We start from the raw sequence: 20,441 nt of genomic DNA on the forward strand, positions 1-20,441 counted from the left end.
GGTCGGTGTTCTTTTCCTTATGTCCCTCCCCATTCTACCTTAAACTGGGTGACCACCCCTATGAGGACAAAAGAAAACTGCTTTCTCATCTACCTTCCATCTGGTGGACCTGGGTCTAATGCCTGGGACCAGAATGGTGGGTGCAAAGGCGGTCACAGGCCCTAACACCTCCCTTCGCCGGACACAACGCACTGGAGTCAGCAGTGTCATGGTGAATCCTCCCTTCTATCAGGTGAGAGCGTACCTTGGAAGAGAGGCTCGGAAGGTCCCTAGAGCAAGAACTATCTGAAAAAAATGGAAGGGAACAGTGGCTGAAGCTGGGGAGGAAAACCCACAGGAGCCAATAAAGATGATAGGCCTTCCTTTACCCTCTGAGGCCTTTCCCTTTGCCCAGAGACTACTACCTATCCCTTCCACTTCCCAGTACCAGATCTATAGGTCTACAGAAAGGTGAGAGGCCAGGTGTGACTTAGGCTTTTAGGAAGGTCTGCTCAAGCCTGCATCAGCTCTTATGATGAAAGCTCTACTTGATGTCAGTGGAAGGCAATCCTAAATAGCTTGAAACGATTCTGAGAATTCCTGAGTAAAAGGAGAGAAGAAAAGGGAAAGGGAAATTTTGGAATTCAGCCTCTTGGGTTAACCTAATGCATACATTAATGTAAGCCTTTCCTCAGCAAATCTCCACCTTTCTGCCCTACATCTGCTCTGCCCCTCAGGTGTCTTGCTGTGGGCCTGCTCCCTGTACCTGCTGCTGCCATTCTAGATGGCCCCTTGTCACAGAGTCTACTTGTAGCCGCCTGATCTACATCCTCCTTCATGTGGGGGCCTCAGCAGTCTGCTGCCTTCTGCTGTCAAGGACAGTAGTGGAAAGGGTCTGGGGGAAGGCACATGGTGTAAGTGGGAGGGATCAGTTTGCAACATGAGAAAAAGGGAGAAACCATGGACAAAAGATTCAGATTGGGGGTAGGGGACAAGTCAATGTATACACCCATGAGAAGTAGGTACCTCTCTGTGTATGATGACGGGCCCTGACATTTCTCACATGGACTCTCCCTGCAGATCCAGATGCCATCAGGGTTGTGTGCCCATCTGTTCGGCCACTCTCACTGCCCAGTGCTCAGTGGTTCTGGGGCTGTGTACCGAGTTTGTGCGGGAACTGCCACCTTCCACCTGCTGCAGGCTGTGCTGCTAGTCCAGCTCCACTCCCCTACCAGCCTGCGGGCACAACTACACAATAGGTTTGTGTATATACACTTTGGGTGGGGTGAGGATGGGGAGGGAAGTAGACATAAGCTGAGTAAAGGAAATTTCAAGATGAAGTAATAGCAGTGTGAAAAATCCAAAAACAGATTTAAGTCTCTACTTCCGCCATACTTACTGTGTGACCATGAGCCACATACTTACCCTTCCTCCTTGAGTTTCTAGTTTCTAAAATGGAGATAACAATGGGGTTATTATAGGCAGACCCTTTATCAACTGTGAAACATTGTCCAGACATTATTTAGGTATAAGAGTTAGAATTTGGAATAGGCTGCGATGGACCAGTTTCTAGGCCCTCTCACATGGGACTGCTTCCTCCTTTCCTATACTTAGTTGTCTCTTCTCTCCTCTTTCCTATAGTTTTGGTTTCTCCTTTGCCTTCCTCCATAGGCACTGTTCACTCTCCTTTGCCTTTTCTTGAGTCTTGTTTTGTCTCCTAACCAGCTTCTGGTTCCTCAAACTGCTGTTCCTGCTAGGTCTCTGTGCTATTGCCTTCTGCATCCCTGATGAGCATCTCTTCCCAGGTACCTTCCATCTCATATCCTAATTAGCAGGAGTAACCTGATAGTTTTTCTAAGAGAAAGAGAGGGTAGGAAGAAAACCAGAAGTAATGATATGAACAGCTACATTTTCCCACTGGTGCCCCACTTGTAGCCTGGCATTACATTGGCATCTGTGGAGGCTTCACATTCATCCTGCTGCAGTTGGTGCTTATCACAGCCTTTGCCCATTCCTGGAACAAAAACTGGTAAGGAGCACCTCTAACCCCAAAGGTTCTTCTTGGGAAGGTTGTCTGACATTACTAGCCTCAGTGGGTTAGGCAAAGGGCATGACAGGTCAGTGGTCCCATTAACTTCCCACTGAGCATTACCAAAAAGCTCAGAAATGTGATGACTCTGTGGGCTAGGTAGGATGAGTAATGACACCAGTGTTCCAGGAGAGGAGGAATAGTAATGGGTAAAAAGAAGTGGAGCCCCAAACCACTGCCCACATCCTACCCTTAGGCAGACAGGTGCAGCCCAAGACTGCCGCTGGTTCCTGGCTGTACTGCTGGCCACCCTGGGATTCTACAGCATTGCCGGTGTGGCAACTGTGCTCCTGTTCCACCACTACACACATCCAGCTGGCTGCCTGCTCAACAAGATGCTGCTTAGTCTACACCTCTGTTTCTGTGGCCTCCTCTCCTTTCTCTCCATCGCTCCCTGCATCCGCCTCAGTGGGTACATGCCTTGCAACATTACAAATCTGGAAGGCCTTTAGCATAGAAATATTCATTAGCCTCCCTAATCTTAGTCAATTGTCTACTTCCTCCAAAGGGTGGGGCTATAGTGTAGATGGGGGCAGAGTGGAAATTACTACCCTGTAAACTAAAGCAATTATCTCCATTCTCCGCAGAGCAACCGCGTTCTGGCCTTCTACAGGCCTCTATCATCAGCTGCTATATCATGTACCTTACCTTCTCTGCACTGTCCAGCCGTCCTCCAGAGAGTGGTAAGGACCAGACCTGGACTCTCCATGCTAAAATCTTTTGTTCCTGCCAAATACTTAGTTCTTTGTTCTTACCACCTTTCTTCTGTTGCTCTTCTCAGTTATCTTTGAAGGACAGAACCACACTCTGTGCCTGCCTGGCCTGAGTAAAATGGAATCGCAAACACCATATACATCGCTGGCAGTGCTGAGTGCTGGCATCATGTATACTTGTGTGCTTTTTGCTTGGTGCGTAAAAGTATCAAGGGGAGAGGTATGAGAGAAGGGAGGATATCCAGGACAGAGAAGGATGGTCAGGAGACTGTCTGGGATCATGGTTTATTTGAACTTGAAAGCAAGACAAGAGTGAGGAAAGTTCCCCATAAACAGAAACAGTTTCTAAGAATAGCACTTGTCAGATGATCTGTATGAGATGAAGGGGGCAGGGAGAATGACTTGAGAATTAAAAATACGTACAAAGATTTTTAGGGCCCTCACATGACGAGATTTATAAATCTTTATGGTGAACGGGCTCTGGGAATACAATACCCTCCTGAGAATTACCAACATGGACGAGCTAGCAATACAGTCTCAGGCAACTCTTGCTATTTGACTGGACCTGCTTGAGAACTGTCTCTTCTTTCTCAGCAATGAGGCTTCCTACCTGGCTGAGGTATTTGGGCCCTTGTGGATCATCAAGGTTTACAGCTATGAGTTCCAGGTGAGGATGGAGAGCTCAATATCCCCAATGCCCTTCCCCCCTCACACACAAAGACAAACACACACACACACCCTACCAGCCTCTACCCAGAATACTCAGATTCTAGCTGCTATTACCTTTTATTGAGTACCCACAATGTGCTAGGCACTGTGCTAGATACTTTACATTCATAATCTCTTTTAATTTAATCCTCACAACAACCCTGTGAGGTAGGTATTTGCTCCATTTTACAAATGGAGAAATTGAGGCACAAAAGGTTAAACATCTTACCAAAGTTTTCATAGCCAGTTATATGCTGGAGCTAGAATTTGAACCCAGATGTGCCTCCACTTTGTATACCAGCCTATCTTTTCAGAGAAGGGGGAGTTTTCTATATTAATACCCTCACATTCTTTCTTAAAAGTCATTCCAAAACATGCTGCCTTTTGTTTTACAGAAGCCCTCACTCTGTTTCTGCTGCCCTGAAACAGTGAAACCAGAGGAAGGTGAGTGTCCATAAGAATGTCCATTAGAAAATGTAGATTCCTGCAGAGTGCCAAAGAGCCCTGGAGCGCCTTCACAAAAGAAACTGGGGGAGGAGGGAAGAAGTGTTTCAGTGGCACTGCTCCCAGCAGCCCTTCCCTCTCTCCAGGGCAGAGGGGTGGGGCTACCAGGCCAACTGACCAAGAGACCTCTCCAGCTCCTCCAGTGCAAGCCCAGCATTTCTCCTACAGCTATTCTGCCTTCCATTTTGTCTTCTTCCTTGCATCACTCTATGTCATGGTTACCCTTACCAACTGGTTCAGGTAGGATGGAAGTCGGCCTGGGCTATACTTCTGAAAAGCTATTTTAGGAAGAGCAACTTAAGGCCAGTCCTAAGGGTTCTCTGGAAACAAACATGGGTCTGCCATCATCTTTGGTGGGGAGGTAGGACAGGTCTAAAAGCTAAGGTCCTACATATTCTCTAACCAGAGACTTTGGTTCCACAGCTATGAGGGAGCAGAACTGGAAAAGACCTTCACCACGGGTAGCTGGGCTACCTTCTGGGTCAAGGTTGCCTCATGCTGGGCCTGTGTACTCCTCTATCTTGGGCTGCTCCTGGCACCACTCTGTTGGTCCCCCACCCAGGACCTCCAGTCACCTACTTTCAGGCGACAATGCCATCGCATCAGTACTGCAAGATAACAAATATTCAGCTAGGTACTGTTAACAAACTGGGGTTCCCTTGAGGTTGTACTCCTAGTTTTGACTGAGGAACTGTCCAGCGCAGCAGATACCTCAAGGACATAATGGGCAGTTATCTCCCTTTAGACTGAAGTCAGTACTATGTCTGAATACGAGAAAGTGGCCATACATACTCTAAATGCCATGGCAGAGTATATGACTCACTGGAGCTACTGTTACATCTTTACCCCAGCTCAAGAACCTAACTCCCAAGTTAGCAGCTCAGGAACCACTGCTGATCCCAGCAGACAGTGTGGCACCAGCCCTTTCCTGGCTCTCAGCATGGAGATGGGGGCAGGGAAAGACCAAGGACTGAAGACTTACTTGGCTCTGCCCTTGGAGATAAAAAGGAAAATAAGCAAGCCCTGGGCCCAGGGAGATAAGCAGCCCAGAACACAGAAAGAAAGGAACAAAGACCACCCTAGGTTTTAATCCTGATCTTGAGGTCAAAGGAAGCAGGAAGACAAAAACCACCCTCAATCCTTGAAGAATGACAGAACAGAAGAGAATGTGAATACTAGAGAGCAGCAGGATTTGGGAGCCAACTATCAAGCAGGCGAACAAAATGAGGAAGAATGAGAAAGAGGGGCATAAACTTAGGTCTTGAAGCCTCCTTCCTTCTTAGACCCTCAACTCCATCCTTGGGATGGTGTTCAAGGTCTGGGTGGGAACAAAAATCACAGAAAAGAAGTTCCTACGGTTCTTAGAGGATTCCTCTACCACATACCTGGAGTACTTGTCTGTTTGTTGTAGTATAATAAAGAATTTTTCTGTGATATTTCACTTAGTCTACGTATCTAAAACCTTTTAGAGTCTAAAGTTCTCTCCCCTTTTGGTGGGAAAGGGCAGCCATTCCTCCATCCCCATCCCCCCAAATCCCCAGTCAAACCAGGCGCTCAAGAAATTACAAAGCTACTTTTAATACTTTGGGGTGAGCCCCACAGGAATAAAAAACACTGGGAAGGGGTAACCCCCTCACCCCCAGGAGTGGCCCAGGGGGAGAGAGGCTACCTGAGGGGAAGGAAGCACAAAAGGGACCCGCTGCAGACTCAGGGCAAAGGGAATGCCATCGGTGCTGGGACCTGTGAGCACTACAGGAGAAAACGCGAGCGTGGTGGGACTGGCTCCAGGCACACAGGCGAAGGGCAAGAGGGTTGGACACGAAGCCACAAAGCTACTTGGGTTCCTCCTTCTTCTCGTTTGCCTTTTTCTGCTTCTGCTGCATGATCTCCGAGTCCCTAGGGGTAGAGATGATGGGGCACTGGGAGGTACCAGAGGGCAAAAAGGACAAGATGCAGGGGGATGAAGGGCACAAAGGATAAGATGGAAGTGGATGGGACAAAATTCAGCGTGTGCCTGCTGTATTCCCACCCTAGGAGAACAAGAGGAAGAGAGCTGAGGCTTAAAAGGCAATCAGTCTCTATCTGGCTGTTGCCTAAGGGGTCAGAAGTCTGGCCACACAGGCCCAAAGCTATTCTTTGCTGAGTACCACACCCAGCAACACCAGTGAGAAGGTTGGGAGAAGGGAGGAGAAACTCAACACCAAAGAGGGCCATAAGTACCGTGCTGTCATAACCACTACCGCATTTGAAATGTGAAGCTCCCTGCCCTTGCCCTTAAGGTCAGACTGGGGGGCACTCAGACATCAACCGAGGGCAGGCACCCGCCCCAGTCCCTTCCTGTCAGGCTGTGCTAACAATTTGGAGGGTGGGGAGGAAATAAAACCCTAGAGGAAGCAATGCACTCTGCCCCTCACTAGTTCAGATGTAAGCCCTGAGGTAGCTCTCTTTCCTGGTACAACCCTTGGTCTAGCCCAGGTCTCACCCGTTCCCTCCCCTCCCCTCCCTGGGGCTACCTCTGCTTGCGGGCGGCAGCAGAAAGCCCGTCATCTCGGCGCTTTCCCTTAACCGAGTCGCTCTGCTTTTTCATATTCTTCTGGCGGGCGAGCTCGCGCTGGTTACCGCCTAAAGAAAGAAGGTAAAAGGTGAGACGCGGGGGGCCTTTATGGCCACACACCGGCGACCCTCTTCCCTCACCAGGACACCAGCAGGGTCCCACCCTCATTCCCCAGCCCCGACACCGACCCATTTCGGGGCCTAGGCTGCTAAGTGGGGCGGGGAATGGGGGGGGGGGGGCACTGGTGGCAAGGTGCCACGGGGCAGGTCAAATCGGGAGGTGGAAGGACGGCTCCGAGGAGTCCGCTCAAGGCGTGTTTCGAGTTTCGGGCGGCACCGGGGTCCAGGCTGCTAGTGTGTGGACAGTTTGGATCTCTGTGGGGGATGGGCTGCAATCTGGGGGGGCTCTGGGCCTATCACAGGGGCGCAGGGCTTTTCCCCACACCACGGGAGGTCGCGGAAGGCCTCTGCTTGACTGGGGCGAGAGGAGGGGGAGGGGGTTCTCAAGAAGTGGCGGTGGGCAAAAGGCCGATTTCCGGGCTCCGTGTGAGGGTCGCAAAAGAGCCCTGCCAGAAGAAGACCTCGCTGGGGAAGCCAAGAGGAGGTCAATGCCAAGATTCGGCAGTAGTGTTTAGGGTGGACGGGGAGAAAGGGGCGAGAGAGAGAGAGGGCCTCGGTGCTCACGGGTCATGGCGACGGCAGCGGCTCCGGCCTGCCTCCTTTGCGTCCCCTCGTTCTGTCCGACGTTGCAGGCCCCGCCCCCTTCTCCAAGCGTAACGAAGTCGTCCTTTCCTCCCCGCCCCTTCGAGCCCGGGCTCGGCCTCCCATTGGGCAAGGAGAAACACGTGGGGTTGCGGGCCACGCTCCAGCCCGGGCGGATGTGGGGCGGGGGTTCACAGGTCGAATGCGCTGCGTGGGGCGGGGCTTCCTGAGCGAGGCGTTGGGTCGGGCGGGGAGAAAGTAGGCCGGGTCACGTGGACAGGATGGGGGTGGAGGGGTGCGGCTGGCGATGTGGCGTTCCCGCGGGCTCGAGCACGTGACTTGGCAGAGTGACCTCATGCGGAAACGGTTTGGGACGCCGGCAAACTCGCCAGAAGGGTACGGTAGGGGACAGAGGCCGGGTGTTCTTGGGGGCCGAAATGGTTTAGTCTGTTTTGTATTACCAGAACTTTGGGACTAAATTTCGCCCTGTTAGGATTTATCCCCACCAACCACGTATTTAGACATGAATTGTTCACCTATAAGGTAAAATCAGGTAGAAACATAAGTTTCAGAAACCCCCTTCCAGCCACGTTGTACCCTCACCGCAAATCCCTCCAAGAGAAATTAGCAACCACATCCCGTGTGTCCTAAAACTTTAGTCCTATTCGTTTCCCACAAAAATATCAAATGTGAAGATGCAATAGCTTGGAAATGTTGGAGGACCCCCAAATCACAGACTATGGAGTAGGATCAGGGACTAAGATTGGGAAATGCACAGACTGTGTCCATTTCTCCCTCCGGATGTTTCCCCACTATACTACCTGCACCAGCCACATCTGGTTTGTAAGAGGCAATTGAATAGAGCAGGAAGCTTAGGTTTCCCATTAAATTCACTCTCCTTCCCAACTCCATTAATCTGTCTACAAGACTCCCCAACAGCCCTGAGGAATTCATTGGATAAAGAAATGATTAAGAAATACCACAGGAAAGGAATGTTTGTAAATTTTATTATTTGATTCTCTCCAGTTGGTGCCCATAGCAGAACCAAGTTAAGGCTGGAACTTCCAACTAGCTCCTCTTCCCCAGCACCCCCCCCCAACATAGACCTGATGGGAAGGCAATAAACCTCAGTCAATGCCATCTTCATGATTTTTGCCATACCAAAGTATCACTTGAACTACTATTACTTAAGATTGTATCAATCTTAAAGGATATAAGTCAAATTTCATATTCCTTTAGTAAATTTAAAATCAGTTTAACCTGACCACTAATGGAGAGTAACTATAAAAGTCAATACAATGAAAACGAAATGTATTCTCAAATTCTACCAAAGTAAAATCATTGTCAAAGATAGAGTGTGGCCTACCCGCTCTTTTTTTGTTAGTTTACTTATTTTGAGAGAGAGGGAGAGAACCCCAAGCAGGGCCCGTGCTGTGAGCACAGAGCCCAGTGTGGGGCTCAAACCCACAAACTTTGAGGTCATGACCTAAGCTGAAATCAAGAGTTGGGCCCACAACCAACTGAGCCACCCAGGAGCCCCTGCCCTCTCTTTCTTAAAAAAGAGAAATTAACAAGTTTTTGGAGAGGTAACAAAGACTTTGAAACTGAAGCTTTCTCTTGATACAATCAGAGGACTAAATATACTTTTTATATTTTCAGGGGTGCGTGGGTAACTCAATTAAGCATCGGACTTTTTTAAAAACAATTTTTTAATGTTTATTTTACGTTTTGAGAGAGAGCATGGGTGAACTAGCGCGGGGGGTGGGGGGGGCGGGGCAGGCGGGCCAGAGAGAGAGGGAGACAGAGAATCCCAAGTAAAAGTCGGACACTTAACCGACTGAGCCACCCAGGCACCCCAAGTGTTGTTGGACTCTTGATCTCAGCTCAAGTCTTGATCTCAGGGTCAGGATTTCAAGTCCTATGTTGAGCTCTGCACTGGGCATGGAGCCTACTTAAAAGAAAAAAAACTATATATATAGTTTTTATATTTTTAATATTTAATGCTATGTTTCTATACTACCCCAAATTACTTCTCAGACCGCAAGTAGCATATTATCCCACCCTTTGGTACATACTAAATGTACTCGATCAACATTGATGGCATATGTAACATACAAATCATATAAATCCTGACTCTGCTACTTACTGGATTTGATTTTAGACATTTATGCTTCATAATTCCTTTCTGTGAAAGGAATTCCTTTCCATGCTCCAATTCCTTTCTGTGAAAAATGGGGATAATCTCTACCCCTTAGTGTTGTAAAAGAGATTAATGTAGATATAAAGGGTTTGGCTCCTTATAGGCATTCAGTTAATGTCTCTTCCATCTCCCTTCTTCAAGTCCTAAAACTTTCTCTCCTTTAAATTCCTCTAACCTTTCTGTGGTACCCAGTCTCTGAAATGGCTGCTAATGACCCTCTCTCCTGGTATTTATATCTTTGTGTAGTCCTCTCCCACACTGAATCAGGGTTGGTCTCTGCGACCAATATGGCAGAAGCAATGGTATGTCACTTCTGATGCTAAATCATAAATGATCATTGTGGCTTCCACTTTCTTTCTCTTGGATCACTGGCTCTGGGGGAAGCCAGCTACCATTTCACGAGAGGCTTGTGTGGTGGAGAACTGAAGCTGCTGGCCAACAGCCAAGGGGGAGGAAAGATACCTCCATTTAAACTCCTCACAGAGGGGCACCTGGGTGGCGCAGTCGGTTAAGCGTCCGACTTCAGCCAGGTCACGATCTCGCGGTCTGTGAGTTCGAGCCCCGCGTCAGGCTCTGGGCTGATGGCTCAGAGCCTGGAGCCTGTTTCCGATTCTGTGTCTCCCTCTCTCTCTGCCCGTCCCCCGTTCATGCTCTGTCTCTCTCTGTCCCAAAAAAAATAAATAAACGTTGAAAAAAAAAAAAACTCATCACAGAGTTGAGAGGGAATAAATTAGACAGAATGAGGACCTATAGCTCTGAAACAGAGAAGGAGCTAAGGCAAGGTTTAGGGACCCCAGATATAAAGTGGGAAGATGAGGAAACTGACTGAAAGGCTGGAGACATCACCTACACAGCTACAACAGCAGTTTGAGCACAGTTCATAAGCAGAATTTGGGCTATCTGGCTTCCCAGCCTCAGGTTCCCAATGGAGCCAAGCCACTTGGGTCCCCTTGCGTGTAAAGAGACCATAGAAACAGCCCCATGGGGAAAACTGAGCCACACTCTGAGTTAAAGAGTGTAGGCTGAGGAAGCAAGTTCTCTTTGGCACCTGCTACCTCCTTATCAACTCCAGCAACTCAGGTGATTGAGAGAGTAGAACAACCCTATATCCAGTCTCCTCTTATCAACTCACCCTACCCTTTCCCCATGCCCAAGGGTCTATTTCCAGTCCTTTCAGAGCCTAGACTGGGTTGCCACACATCCAATCTAATTTTTCCAGGAGTTGCCCCCAAAATTTACTCTCTCTTTCAACACATATTCATTGTGTTATGCACCAACTATGTGCAAACTATTGTATTAGTCATTAGGTATACAGTGATAAAAAAAAAAGAAACATATACCTCTATACTCATGGAACATACAAACAGGAAACAGCATCTGTTTATACACACACACGTATATATGTATATATATCACATATATGCAAATTGTGATAACTGCTTTGAAAGAAAAAAAACACTCTATGCAAGGATGATATTCAAAATACTTAACAGGGTACACAGCATAAGCACTTACCCATCAAAATCTCAATGTAATCTAAATGAAGACTATCTGTAAATAGTTCTACCTGTCCTGGTAAGAAATCATAGAACTGCTATTCCTGTAAAGGGAGTGTACCCATAGACCCTGTAGACCTTAACTTTGATTAGGGAAGTGAAGCTAGTGATATTTGAGCTGAGGAAAAAAGATACGGAGTCAGCCAGGCCAAGGGAAGAGAGGCAGAACATATCAGGAGAGGAGACAGCAGGTGTGAAGACCCTAAGGCCCTGCTCCCTCAGGCTAGCCCAGCAAGAGCCACAAGGTTAGGTAATAGGTAAGTCACTAAAGTCTAGTGAGCAGGGTGGTGTGAAACTAGTTCAGGAAATAAGTAGGGCGATGGCATGATCTGAATTACTGTTAATACCACTACCAGCTAACACTAAGTGAGTGATTATTAAGTACATTAAGTGTACTTTTCTTTTTTGAGCCTCACAATAACCCTTTGAGATGTTATCCCCTTTCTACTGATTAAGAAACCTTGGCACAAGCAGGTTAAATAACTTTCCCAAGGAAACTCTGATCATAAAGATCGAGGTTGAGCATCTAACCTAGCCTGTGCCCTTCATCAGCAGGATATAAATTTTGAAGAGATCACTCTATGGGAGGAAAAAGAATTAGAGCAGGTAAATGGAAATGGAGAGACCAGTCAGAAGGCTTCCATAGACGTCTGTAATGCTAGGCTTTATTTGGTAACAGATAACTGAAATGCAGTTGATATCAAATTTTAGCAAAAGGGGGAATTTATTGGATTACATAACCAAACTGGGGAAAGGGGTAAGGTGTGGCTGACTATAAGAGAAACTAAAACCAGTAACAGGGAATGCCTCCATGTCTCTTATCTCTGTTTTATCTTCTCAGACCCATATCCTTTGACAGGACAGGAAATGGCCACCCATGGTACCTGCCCTCACATCTCACAGCTTGCCTAAGAGAGAAGGTCTTTAGTTTTTAAAGTCCCAGGATAGAGCTCTGATGGACCAGGTGTCCCTTGTGGTAGGGAGGTACATGTGGGGCAGGGTATAATGAGAGCAGCCCCACCAGAAACAAATCATTAGTATGGGGAAAGAACAGATTTATCAAAGGAAGGGTGTTTGTTCCCCCTAAAAGGAAAATGCTAGACAAAACAAAAGATGTCCATTACATGAAGGAAGAGAAGATAGCTACTTGAGCTGAAATGCTGGCATCAGAAATGGCAAAGTGTGCAGCTTCAAAATGTATTTTGGAGACTCAGTGAGAGAGAAAGATACTGTTTACTCCTGAATTCATTCAGTTATTCATCACATATTAAGTGTACATCTATTATGTGCCAGAAACTTCTAGGCACTTAGTATATGGTTATTAACAAAACAGACTTGGTCTCTGATCTCATGAAATTAACACTTTATTAGAGAAGATTGACAATTCACAAGTAAAAATTTATATAAAATTACAACTTGTGTTAAGTGCTAAAAGAGAAAAAAAGGTTCAAGGATGAAATTTAAAGGGAGAGATCCAATTCTGTGGTGACATTTAAACTGAGGCCTGGAGCCAGTTGTAGGAAAAATAGAAGAGGGCTTCAGCAGTGTGGTTGAATCCCTAACATTTTTTACATCCCTCCTTTCTCAAGGAAAAGCAGTGAAGCTTTAGGAAATTTCCCCCTCCTCCCTATATTCCAAGAGCAGTCCAGAATGGCTACTTCAAAGTAAACTCATCCCTTTTAGTATTGATTGGCTTAAGAACCCAGACCAAGCCACTGTTTGCATAGTATTCACCCAGTGACTGTTATTTGTTCAGGAGTTAGCATGTGACCTAATTTGGGCTGATCAGCCCAAAGGGAAGGGCTTTTTTTTGTTCTATTGTGAGGGGAAGGACAGTGTACTGTCTAACTGACTTGAACTGAAGAAGCACAGATCCCCTACTGCTCCTCGTATGTAAGACCTTGAAGGGCCAGCCTTAGGTTGGAACAAAGTGAATGGTAGAAGGAATCTTGGTTTTTGATGATGTCCTTGGTTGGCTTGATATGTCAACTGTAACATCTGTTTTACCTCTGAGCTTCTTGCTATGGGGAACCACCATATTTTTTCGTATAAGCTGTGTTAAGTCAGATTTCTGTTACTTCAACCACATACATGTTAATCAATACACAAACAACAGAAACAGCATATGCTTAGGCCCTGAGGTGGGGAAAAGTTTGGATAATTAGCTGAAGATAAGAAGTCACATAATGACATGATCCAATCAGATTCTTAAAGTGCAATCAGCCCTGACCATGCATACCAAGTTTCCAGTCAGCTTTCTAGTGCCTTTCTTGTAGAGATGAGTGGATATACAAGGATCATCAAGGATTGGAGAAAACATTCAATATAAAAACAGGACAAGACAAAACAGAAAATAAGGTCTCAGAGGATACAGAAACAATTGTATGTACAAAAGACAATGGGAAGGGAACTTGAATTAGTATCCTTTTTAAAAAAAAATTTTTTTTTTAATGTTTATTTATTTTTTGAGACAGAGACAGAGCATGAGCGGGGGAGGGTCAGAGAGAGAGGGAGACACAGAATCCGAAACAGAGTCCAGGCTCTGAGCTGTCAGCACAGAGCCTGACATGGGGCTCGAACCCACAGACCGCGAGATCATGACCTAAGCAGAAGTCAGAAGCTCAACCGACTGAGCCACCCAGATGCCCCTGAATTAGTATCCTTAAAGATGAAGAGAATATTGAACAAAAACGGGGGCTATAAAAAACATTCAGAGAAAAATAAAGAGCTTTTAGACATTAAAAATATGATAGCTGAGATTAAAAAAATAGAAGAGTTGGGGGCGCCTGGGTGGCTCAGTTGGTTGAGCGTCCAACTTTGGCTCAGGTCATGCTCTCACGGTTTGTGGGTTCGAGCCCCGCATCCGGCTCTGTGCTGACAGCTCAGAGCCTGGAGCCTGTTTCAAATTCTTTGTCTCCCTCTTTCTCTGCCCCTCCCCCACTCGTGCTCTGTCTCCCTCTGTCTCAAAACTAAATAAACATTTAAAAAATTTAAAAAAAAATAGAAGAGTTGGAAGGTAAAAGTTGCAAAAATTCTAGAAATTTGGACAAAGGTGCCTGGGTCGTTCAGTTAAGCATCCAACTTTGGCTCAAGTCACGATCTCACGGTTTGTGGGTTCGAGCCCCCCATTGGGCTCCATGCTGACAGCGTGGAGCCTGCTTCAGATTCTGTGTCTCCCTCTCTCTCTCTCTTCCCCTCCCCCCACTCATGCTCTGTCTGTCTCTCTCCCTCAAAAATAAATAAACATTAAAAAAATTGTTTTAGCAAAAGTAAAAGGTAACCAACAGAATGGGAGAAGATATTTGCAAATGACATATCAGATAAAGGGTTAGTATCCAAAATCTATAAAGAACTTATCAAACTCAACACCCAAAACACAAATAATCCAGTGAAGAAATGGGCAAAAGACAGGAATAGACACTTCTCCAAAGAAGACATCCAGATGGCCAACCAACACATGAAAAAATGCTCAACATCACTCATCATCAGAGAAATACAAATCAAAACCACAATGAGATACAACCTTACACCTGTCAGAATGGCTAACATTAACAACTCAGACAACAACAGATTTGGCGAGGATGTGGAGAAATAGGATCTCTTTTGCATTGTTGGTGGGAATGCAAACTGGTGCAGCTACTCTGGAAAACAGTATGGAGGTTCCTCAAAAAACTAAAAATAGAACTACCCTACGACCCAGCAATTGCACTACTAGGCATTTATCCACGGAATTCAGGTGTGCTGTTTCAAAGGGACACATGCACCCTCATGTTTATAGTGTCACTATCAACAATAGCCAAAGAATGGAAGGAGCCCAAATGTCCATCGATGGATGAATGGATAAAGAAAATGTGGTATATATATATATACAATGGCATATAACTCGGCAACTAAAAAGAATGAAATCTTGCCTTTTGGAACTATGTGGATGGAACTGGAGGATGTTACGCTAAGTGAAATTAGAGAAAGACAAAAGTCATATGACTTCACTCATATGAGGACTTTGAGAGACAAAACAGATGAACATAAGGGAAGGGAAACAAAAATAATATAAAAACAGGGAGGGGGACAAAACAGAAGAGACTCATAAGTGGAGAACAAACTGAGGGTTACTGCAGGGTTTGTGGGAGGGAGGATGGGCTAAATGGGTAAGGGGCACTAAGGAATCTACTCCTGAAATCATTGTTGCACTATATGTTAACTAATTTGGATGTAAATTCAAAAAAAAATTTAAATAAAAAAAAGTTTTTTTAAGTTACCTTCATTTTTAAAAATTCTTTTTTCTTTTTGCTGCTCTGTCTGGGTGAGTTCTATTGCTTTGCATTTTAGCTCATTGACCCAACCTTCAGCTTTATCCAGTCTGCTCTGAACCCCTCTAGTGTATTTTTTAGTTCAATCATAGTACTCTTCAGCCCTGTAACTTCTGTTTGGAACTTTTTTTTAATCTTTTTTTTCTGGTTTTATTGAGATGTAGTTGACATATCCAAATCTTTCCTTCTTTCTATTTATTTTATTTTTTATAAATTTTTTAACATTTATTTATTATTGAGAGACAGAGCATGAGCATGCGAGGGATAGAGAGAGGGGGAGACACAGAATCTGAAGCAGGTTCCAGGCTCTGAGCTAGCATGAGCATGCGAGGGATAGAGAGAGGGGGAGACACAGAATCTGAACCAGGTTCCAGGCTCTGAGCTAGCATGAGCATGCGAGGGATAGAGAGAGGGGGAGACACAGAATCTGAACCAGGTTCCAGGCTCTGAGCTGTCAGCACAGAGCCCGAGGAGGGACTCAAACTCACAAACCGCGAGATCATGAGCTGAGCCAAAGTCGGACGCTTTACCGACTGAGCCACCCAGGCGCCCCTCTTCTTCTTTTTAAAGTAAGCTCTGTGCCCAATATGGGGCTCAAACTTATGACTTTGAGATCAAGAGTTGTATGCTCTACTGACTGAGCCAGCCAAACATCCATATTTGGAACTTTCTTATATTTTCTGTCTCTTCGTTGAGAACCTCTGTGTGGATAAACTGTGTTTATCCATTCTTCCCCCAAGTTCAGTGAGCATCTTTATGGCCACTACTTAACACTCTTTCTCAGGTCGATTGCTTATCTCGGTTTCATTAATGTCTTTTTCTAATGTTTTGTTTTGTTCTTTCATTTGGAACATATTCCTGTCTCATTTTGACTGTTTGTTTCTCTGTATTAGGCAAATCACCTATCTCTCCCAGTCTTGAAGGAATAGCCTTGTGTAGGAGATGTCATGTGGAACCCAGAAGCATAATCCCCTCTGACCACCAGAATGATGTGTATCTGCAGCATGCAGGTAGATGGGGCTGGTGCCCTGCTGTGATGCACAGTTGTCTGTGGCATGGGGTGGGCAGGATTGACATCTGGCTTGACCATGATGCACAGCTGCACTGGGTGTGCACGAGTGATCCCGTGTGATTTTTTTTAAACTAAAAAGATGTTTTAACTGTGGAAAAATATATATAACTGAATTTAACATCTTCACTATCTGTAAGTGTACAGTTTGGTAGTGTTAAGTACATTTACATTGCTATGCACCCAAACTCCAGCACTCTTCTTTTTTCTTTTTAATTTTTTTAATGTTTATTTATTTTTGAGAGAGAGAGAGAGCGAGAGAGAGAGACAGAGCATGAGCAGGGGAAGGGCAGAGAGAGGGAGACACAGAATCCAGGCTCTGAGCTGTCAGCACAGAGCCCAACGCGGGGCTCGAACCCACAAACTGCAAGATCATGACCTGAGCCAAAGTCAGACATTTAACTGACTGAGCCACCCGGGTGCCCCAGAACTCTTTTCATCTTGCAAAACTGAAACTCTGTACTTATTGAACAACTCCCCATTTTTCCCTCCTTCTAGTCACTTGTAACCACCTTTTCTGTTTTTATCAATTTGACTACTCTAGATACCTCATAAGTGGAATCATACATATGCATCTTTTTTGTGAGTGACTTATTTCACTTAGAATAATGTCCTCAAGGTTTATCTATGTTGTAGCATGTGTCAGGATTTCTTTCCTTTTTTTTTTTTTTTTAATGTTTACTTATTTTTGACAGAGAAAGAGAGTGGTGAGAGCCAGGAAGGGGCAGAGAGAGAGGGAGACAGAGAGAGCTGACAGCACAGAGCCCAAACTCACAAACTGTGAGATCATGACCTGAGCTGAAATCAGACGTTTAACTGACTGAGCCACCCAGGTGCCCCAAGAATTTCTTTCCTTTTTAAGGCTGAATAAGATTCTATTTTATGTATATACCACATTTTCCTTGTCTGTTCATCTGTCAGTGGACACTTTGGTTGCTTCTACCTTTTGGCTATTGTGAATTAATGCTGTTATGAAAATGAGTGTACAATATCATGGGTGTATTTTCTAAAATGTACTTAAAAATATTATTCTTAGAAGCCATTTTTAGTCTTTACTAGACTTCCATCGCACATAAGAATCCCAGTGAGTGGTCTGACTCAGCTCAGCTGTGTCTAGAGCCTGTGTTTTTTCCACACTCATAAAGTCATGCCACATCAGCAGCCCATACTCTTGTACATCAGGAGTTTCTGCATTAAGGTATATGGAAGAGGGGGAAGAAGACATTTTCCAAATGTGCATGTAGCTCTGTTTCTATAGTCATTGTTTTAGTTTTCATCCTTCCTTACCCCCCATTCTTCTCATTACCACATGCTTTGGACTTGGGGATCCTGTTCAATGGACACAGGTATATTTCTCTCCTTCTTACCGGTTTTCTGGGCCTACAGCCCTCTGACTCTGGACTGTCACTCTGCACTGAGAGGACTCACTTTACTGAGAATCATATGTTCTCCCAGGGTACAGACATTGCTGTATGGAGGGTATACTTTAATAGATGACCCCAGCACAAGACCTTGAAACCTTTGTTTGAGTCTAACAAGAGGAGGGCCATACATATTTTCCAGCAGGGTAGCAAGAAGTAATCTAGACTATATATTAGCTCTTTGCCTTTGAACTTCTGCCCAAAGTGCTGAGGGAGAACTGGAAAGGCAACACTTGAAGGGAATAGATAAATTGATTGCTACAGTAGAGATGGTTGACAGGACTGTGGAGTAGTTGAGAGTTTCAGTAAGCAAGGAGTAGGCTAGAAGAAGTGGGAAGCAGAGAAGAAAATTGGAATTGGAAGGTGTTGTAGACTATCAGAGAAACTTTCTTATCCTCCCAGTGTCTCTCAAAGTAGAGAAGAAATAGAATTTACATATGAATAAAGCAAATGCAACTCAGCTGAACCAAGAGAGAAACAGAGGTATCTGGAGGAGGTGCTGTTCTGAGAACCTGGCTTTATAAGATGTTCATAGAGGTAGGTCGGACAGAGAGGATGTGTTCTGTGGAGGCAAGAAGCCATTAAGGAGCACCAGTGTTTGGGAATGAGACATTATCACCCAAACCAGGAGAAGCTCAAGGTGAAAGTGAAAAGTACCTCAGCTCCCCTCCTCAGGCATTTCCTCTCCATATTTAGTGGCTTTTCCAGAATGGAGACCTCAATTGGTCCTGGGTCTCCCAGAAGTTAGAACCAACTTCCAATGCCAAGCTACCTTCCCTATGGGGATAACTTTAGCAAAGCTCTTTATGGATTCTTCTCCTTTCCTATGTATCCTAGTCTATGGATATGCTTCTGAAGGTTCTTCTTTTTTTCTTTCCTGTCAACACTTCTCTCAATCCAGACTTATTGCTCACTGGGAGGGGACATAGGTGGGGGAGATGCCCTTCTGACAGTTAGTGACATGTAAATGAAGAGTTCCAAAGAGATCAGTACCTAGACTCCTTCTCTCTCCTCCTAGGCTATTTCATTTGAAACCATGGTTGGGCTTTTTTTTAACATAGTATTTATTTGTTTTTATGGAAGTTATACATGAACATGCAAGTTCTATACAAGACATAATGAAGAATAGAACTGTTATCCCACTCATTTTCCGGCAGCTTAAAGGAGATTACAACTCATTTAGCTGTTTCTTCTGTCATTTGTTGCTTTTTCTAAATATCATGCCATTTCTGGATTTTTAACTTTCCAATATTAGCCGCTGACTTCTATTTAATATTTATTTATTTATTTATTTATTTATTTATTTATTTATTTATTTATTGAGAGTGTGGGGCACAAGTGAATGAGGAACAGAGAGAGAGAGGAAGAGAGGGAAAAAGAAGTAGGGATCACCCGAAGCAGGGTTTGTGCTCACCCAATGAGAGATTCTAGCTCACCTGATGTAGGGCTTGAGCTCACCAGATATAGGACTCAAACTCAAAAACTGTGAGATCACCACATGAGCCAAAGTCAGATATTTAACTGACTGAGCCACCCAGGCGTCCCCTGATGTCTATTTTAAAAATGAAGACTTAACTCTCTCATCCTTTGCATAAATATGCATGTAAACTTTCTCTATTCTCCTAATGTAGTGTTATTTTAGTTAGGTCAAAATTGAATGTTTACATTTTATGAGTAAATTTTATTTACAGGCTGTTAAAGTATACTGTATATTTACAGTATAAAGTATACTGTATATTTACAGTATACTGTTAACATTTCCTTTCTTGTGTGCTTCCCCTCAAAATTAATAATCTGTTTATATTTTTACTTGTTATGTACTTATTATCAATTCTCATACTGTCTTCTAGAAGTAGAAATCTCTCAATATATTTAAAAACAATCAGATAATTTATCAGTTTCCATTTTTTTTCTTATATATATGCCTTCAGAGCCTTTCATTGCTCTCTAAGCTGTTGCAAAGAAATCTTCCTGGAATCTCCCTTCACCAACAGTCTGAAGATTCCCTTCACTTATCTCTGTTGGATATTCTTTTCCTGGATCCTATGACTTTTTTTCTTGGTTTACTCCTCATTTTGGTAGAGTATGTCTTCAGTATCTTGCTGAAAAGGGTGCATGGTATATAAGTATTTTTAGACTCTGTCTTTATTCTAGTCTTATACTTAGTTGATAGCTTGGCTGGGTAAAAAAATCTATGTTGTTATTTTTCTTTAAATATTTGCTAACACTGCTCCATTGTCTTCTGGCTTCCAGTGTTTCTGCTGACAAGTCTGAGATCAATCTTATTCTTCATCCTTTCTGTGTGATCTATGTTGTGTCTTAGAAGTCTTTAGGATTTTCTTTTTAACTCTAGTGTTCCAATATTTGGTGGTGTAGATCTGTTCTTATTCTTTGTACTGGGCATTCAGTGAGTCCCCTTCATTTTTGTTTTACTTCTCATTCTGAAACGTATAATTCAGATGTTGGACCTCCCAAATAGATTCTCTAATTTTATTTTTTTCCTCTCCTATTCTACCGCTAGTCCTTTTGTCCAATTATTATTATTTTTTTTAATGTTTATTCCTTTTTCAGAGAGAGAGCATGAGCAGGGGAGGGGCAGAGAGAGAGCAGGATACAGAATCTGAAGCAGAATCCAGG

The 20,441-nt window shown here is 44.5% G+C and overlaps 2 protein-coding genes and 1 long non-coding RNA gene across 4 annotated transcripts; 2 read left to right on the plus strand and 1 right to left on the minus strand.

Annotated features, from left to right (window-relative positions):
* The first annotated feature begins 118 nt into the window (after positions 1 to 118).
* SERINC4 (serine incorporator 4) lies at positions 119 to 4,612 on the plus strand. Its single transcript, XM_047861695.1, has 12 exons — positions 119 to 232; positions 717 to 893; positions 1,060 to 1,238; positions 1,705 to 1,784; positions 1,915 to 2,008; positions 2,265 to 2,476; positions 2,656 to 2,751; positions 2,850 to 2,976; positions 3,376 to 3,448; positions 3,885 to 3,933; positions 4,080 to 4,233; positions 4,417 to 4,612. The coding sequence occupies exons 1-12, from the start codon at positions 119 to 121 to the stop codon at positions 4,610 to 4,612; spliced, it is 1,551 nt and encodes a 516-aa protein (XP_047717651.1).
* Positions 4,613 to 5,551: 939 nt separating this feature from the next.
* SERF2 (small EDRK-rich factor 2) lies at positions 5,552 to 7,342 on the minus strand. Of its 2 annotated transcripts, none has more exons than XM_047861694.1 (3): positions 7,231 to 7,342; positions 6,507 to 6,615; positions 5,552 to 5,912 (listed from the first exon to the last, which is right to left on the minus strand). In XM_047861694.1, the coding sequence occupies exons 1-3, from the start codon at positions 7,235 to 7,237 to the stop codon at positions 5,627 to 5,629; spliced, it is 402 nt and encodes a 133-aa protein (XP_047717650.1). In that variant the 5' UTR covers positions 7,238 to 7,342; the 3' UTR covers positions 5,552 to 5,626. The 2 variants fall into 2 exon arrangements, with proteins under 2 accessions (XP_047717650.1, XP_047717649.1); XM_047861693.1 differs by having other exon boundaries at positions 5,552 to 5,889; positions 7,231 to 7,341.
* Positions 7,343 to 7,528: 186 nt separating this feature from the next.
* LOC125167245 (uncharacterized) lies at positions 7,529 to 20,415 on the plus strand. Its single transcript, XR_007152716.1, has 3 exons — positions 7,529 to 7,644; positions 16,208 to 16,324; positions 20,376 to 20,415. It is a non-coding gene; the product is annotated as an uncharacterized LOC125167245 (long non-coding RNA).
* The last annotated feature ends 26 nt before the right edge of the window (positions 20,416 to 20,441 follow it).

The sequence above is a fragment of the Prionailurus viverrinus genome, chromosome B3, assembly GCF_022837055.1.
Source record: "Prionailurus viverrinus isolate Anna chromosome B3, UM_Priviv_1.0, whole genome shotgun sequence".
NCBI lineage: Eukaryota > Metazoa > Chordata > Mammalia > Carnivora > Felidae > Prionailurus > Prionailurus viverrinus.

Bases quoted from the DNA above. Each gene is read 5' to 3' on its own strand.
- SERINC4 (XM_047861695.1), top strand. From the start codon at position 119: ATGCCTGGGACCAGAATGGTGGGTGCAAAGGCGGTCACAGGCCCTAAC. The intron at 233-716 runs GTGAGAGCGTAC...TCTGCCCCTCAG, and splicing joins TGAATCCTCCCTTCTATCAG to GTGTCTTGCTGTGGGCCTGC. The intron at 1,785-1,914 runs GTACCTTCCATC...CCCCACTTGTAG, and splicing joins TGATGAGCATCTCTTCCCAG to CCTGGCATTACATTGGCATC.
- SERF2 (XM_047861694.1), bottom strand. The intron at 5,913-6,506 runs GTAGCCCCAGGG...GGTACCTCCCAG, and splicing joins GCTGCCGCCCGCAAGCAGAG to TGCCCCATCATCTCTACCCC.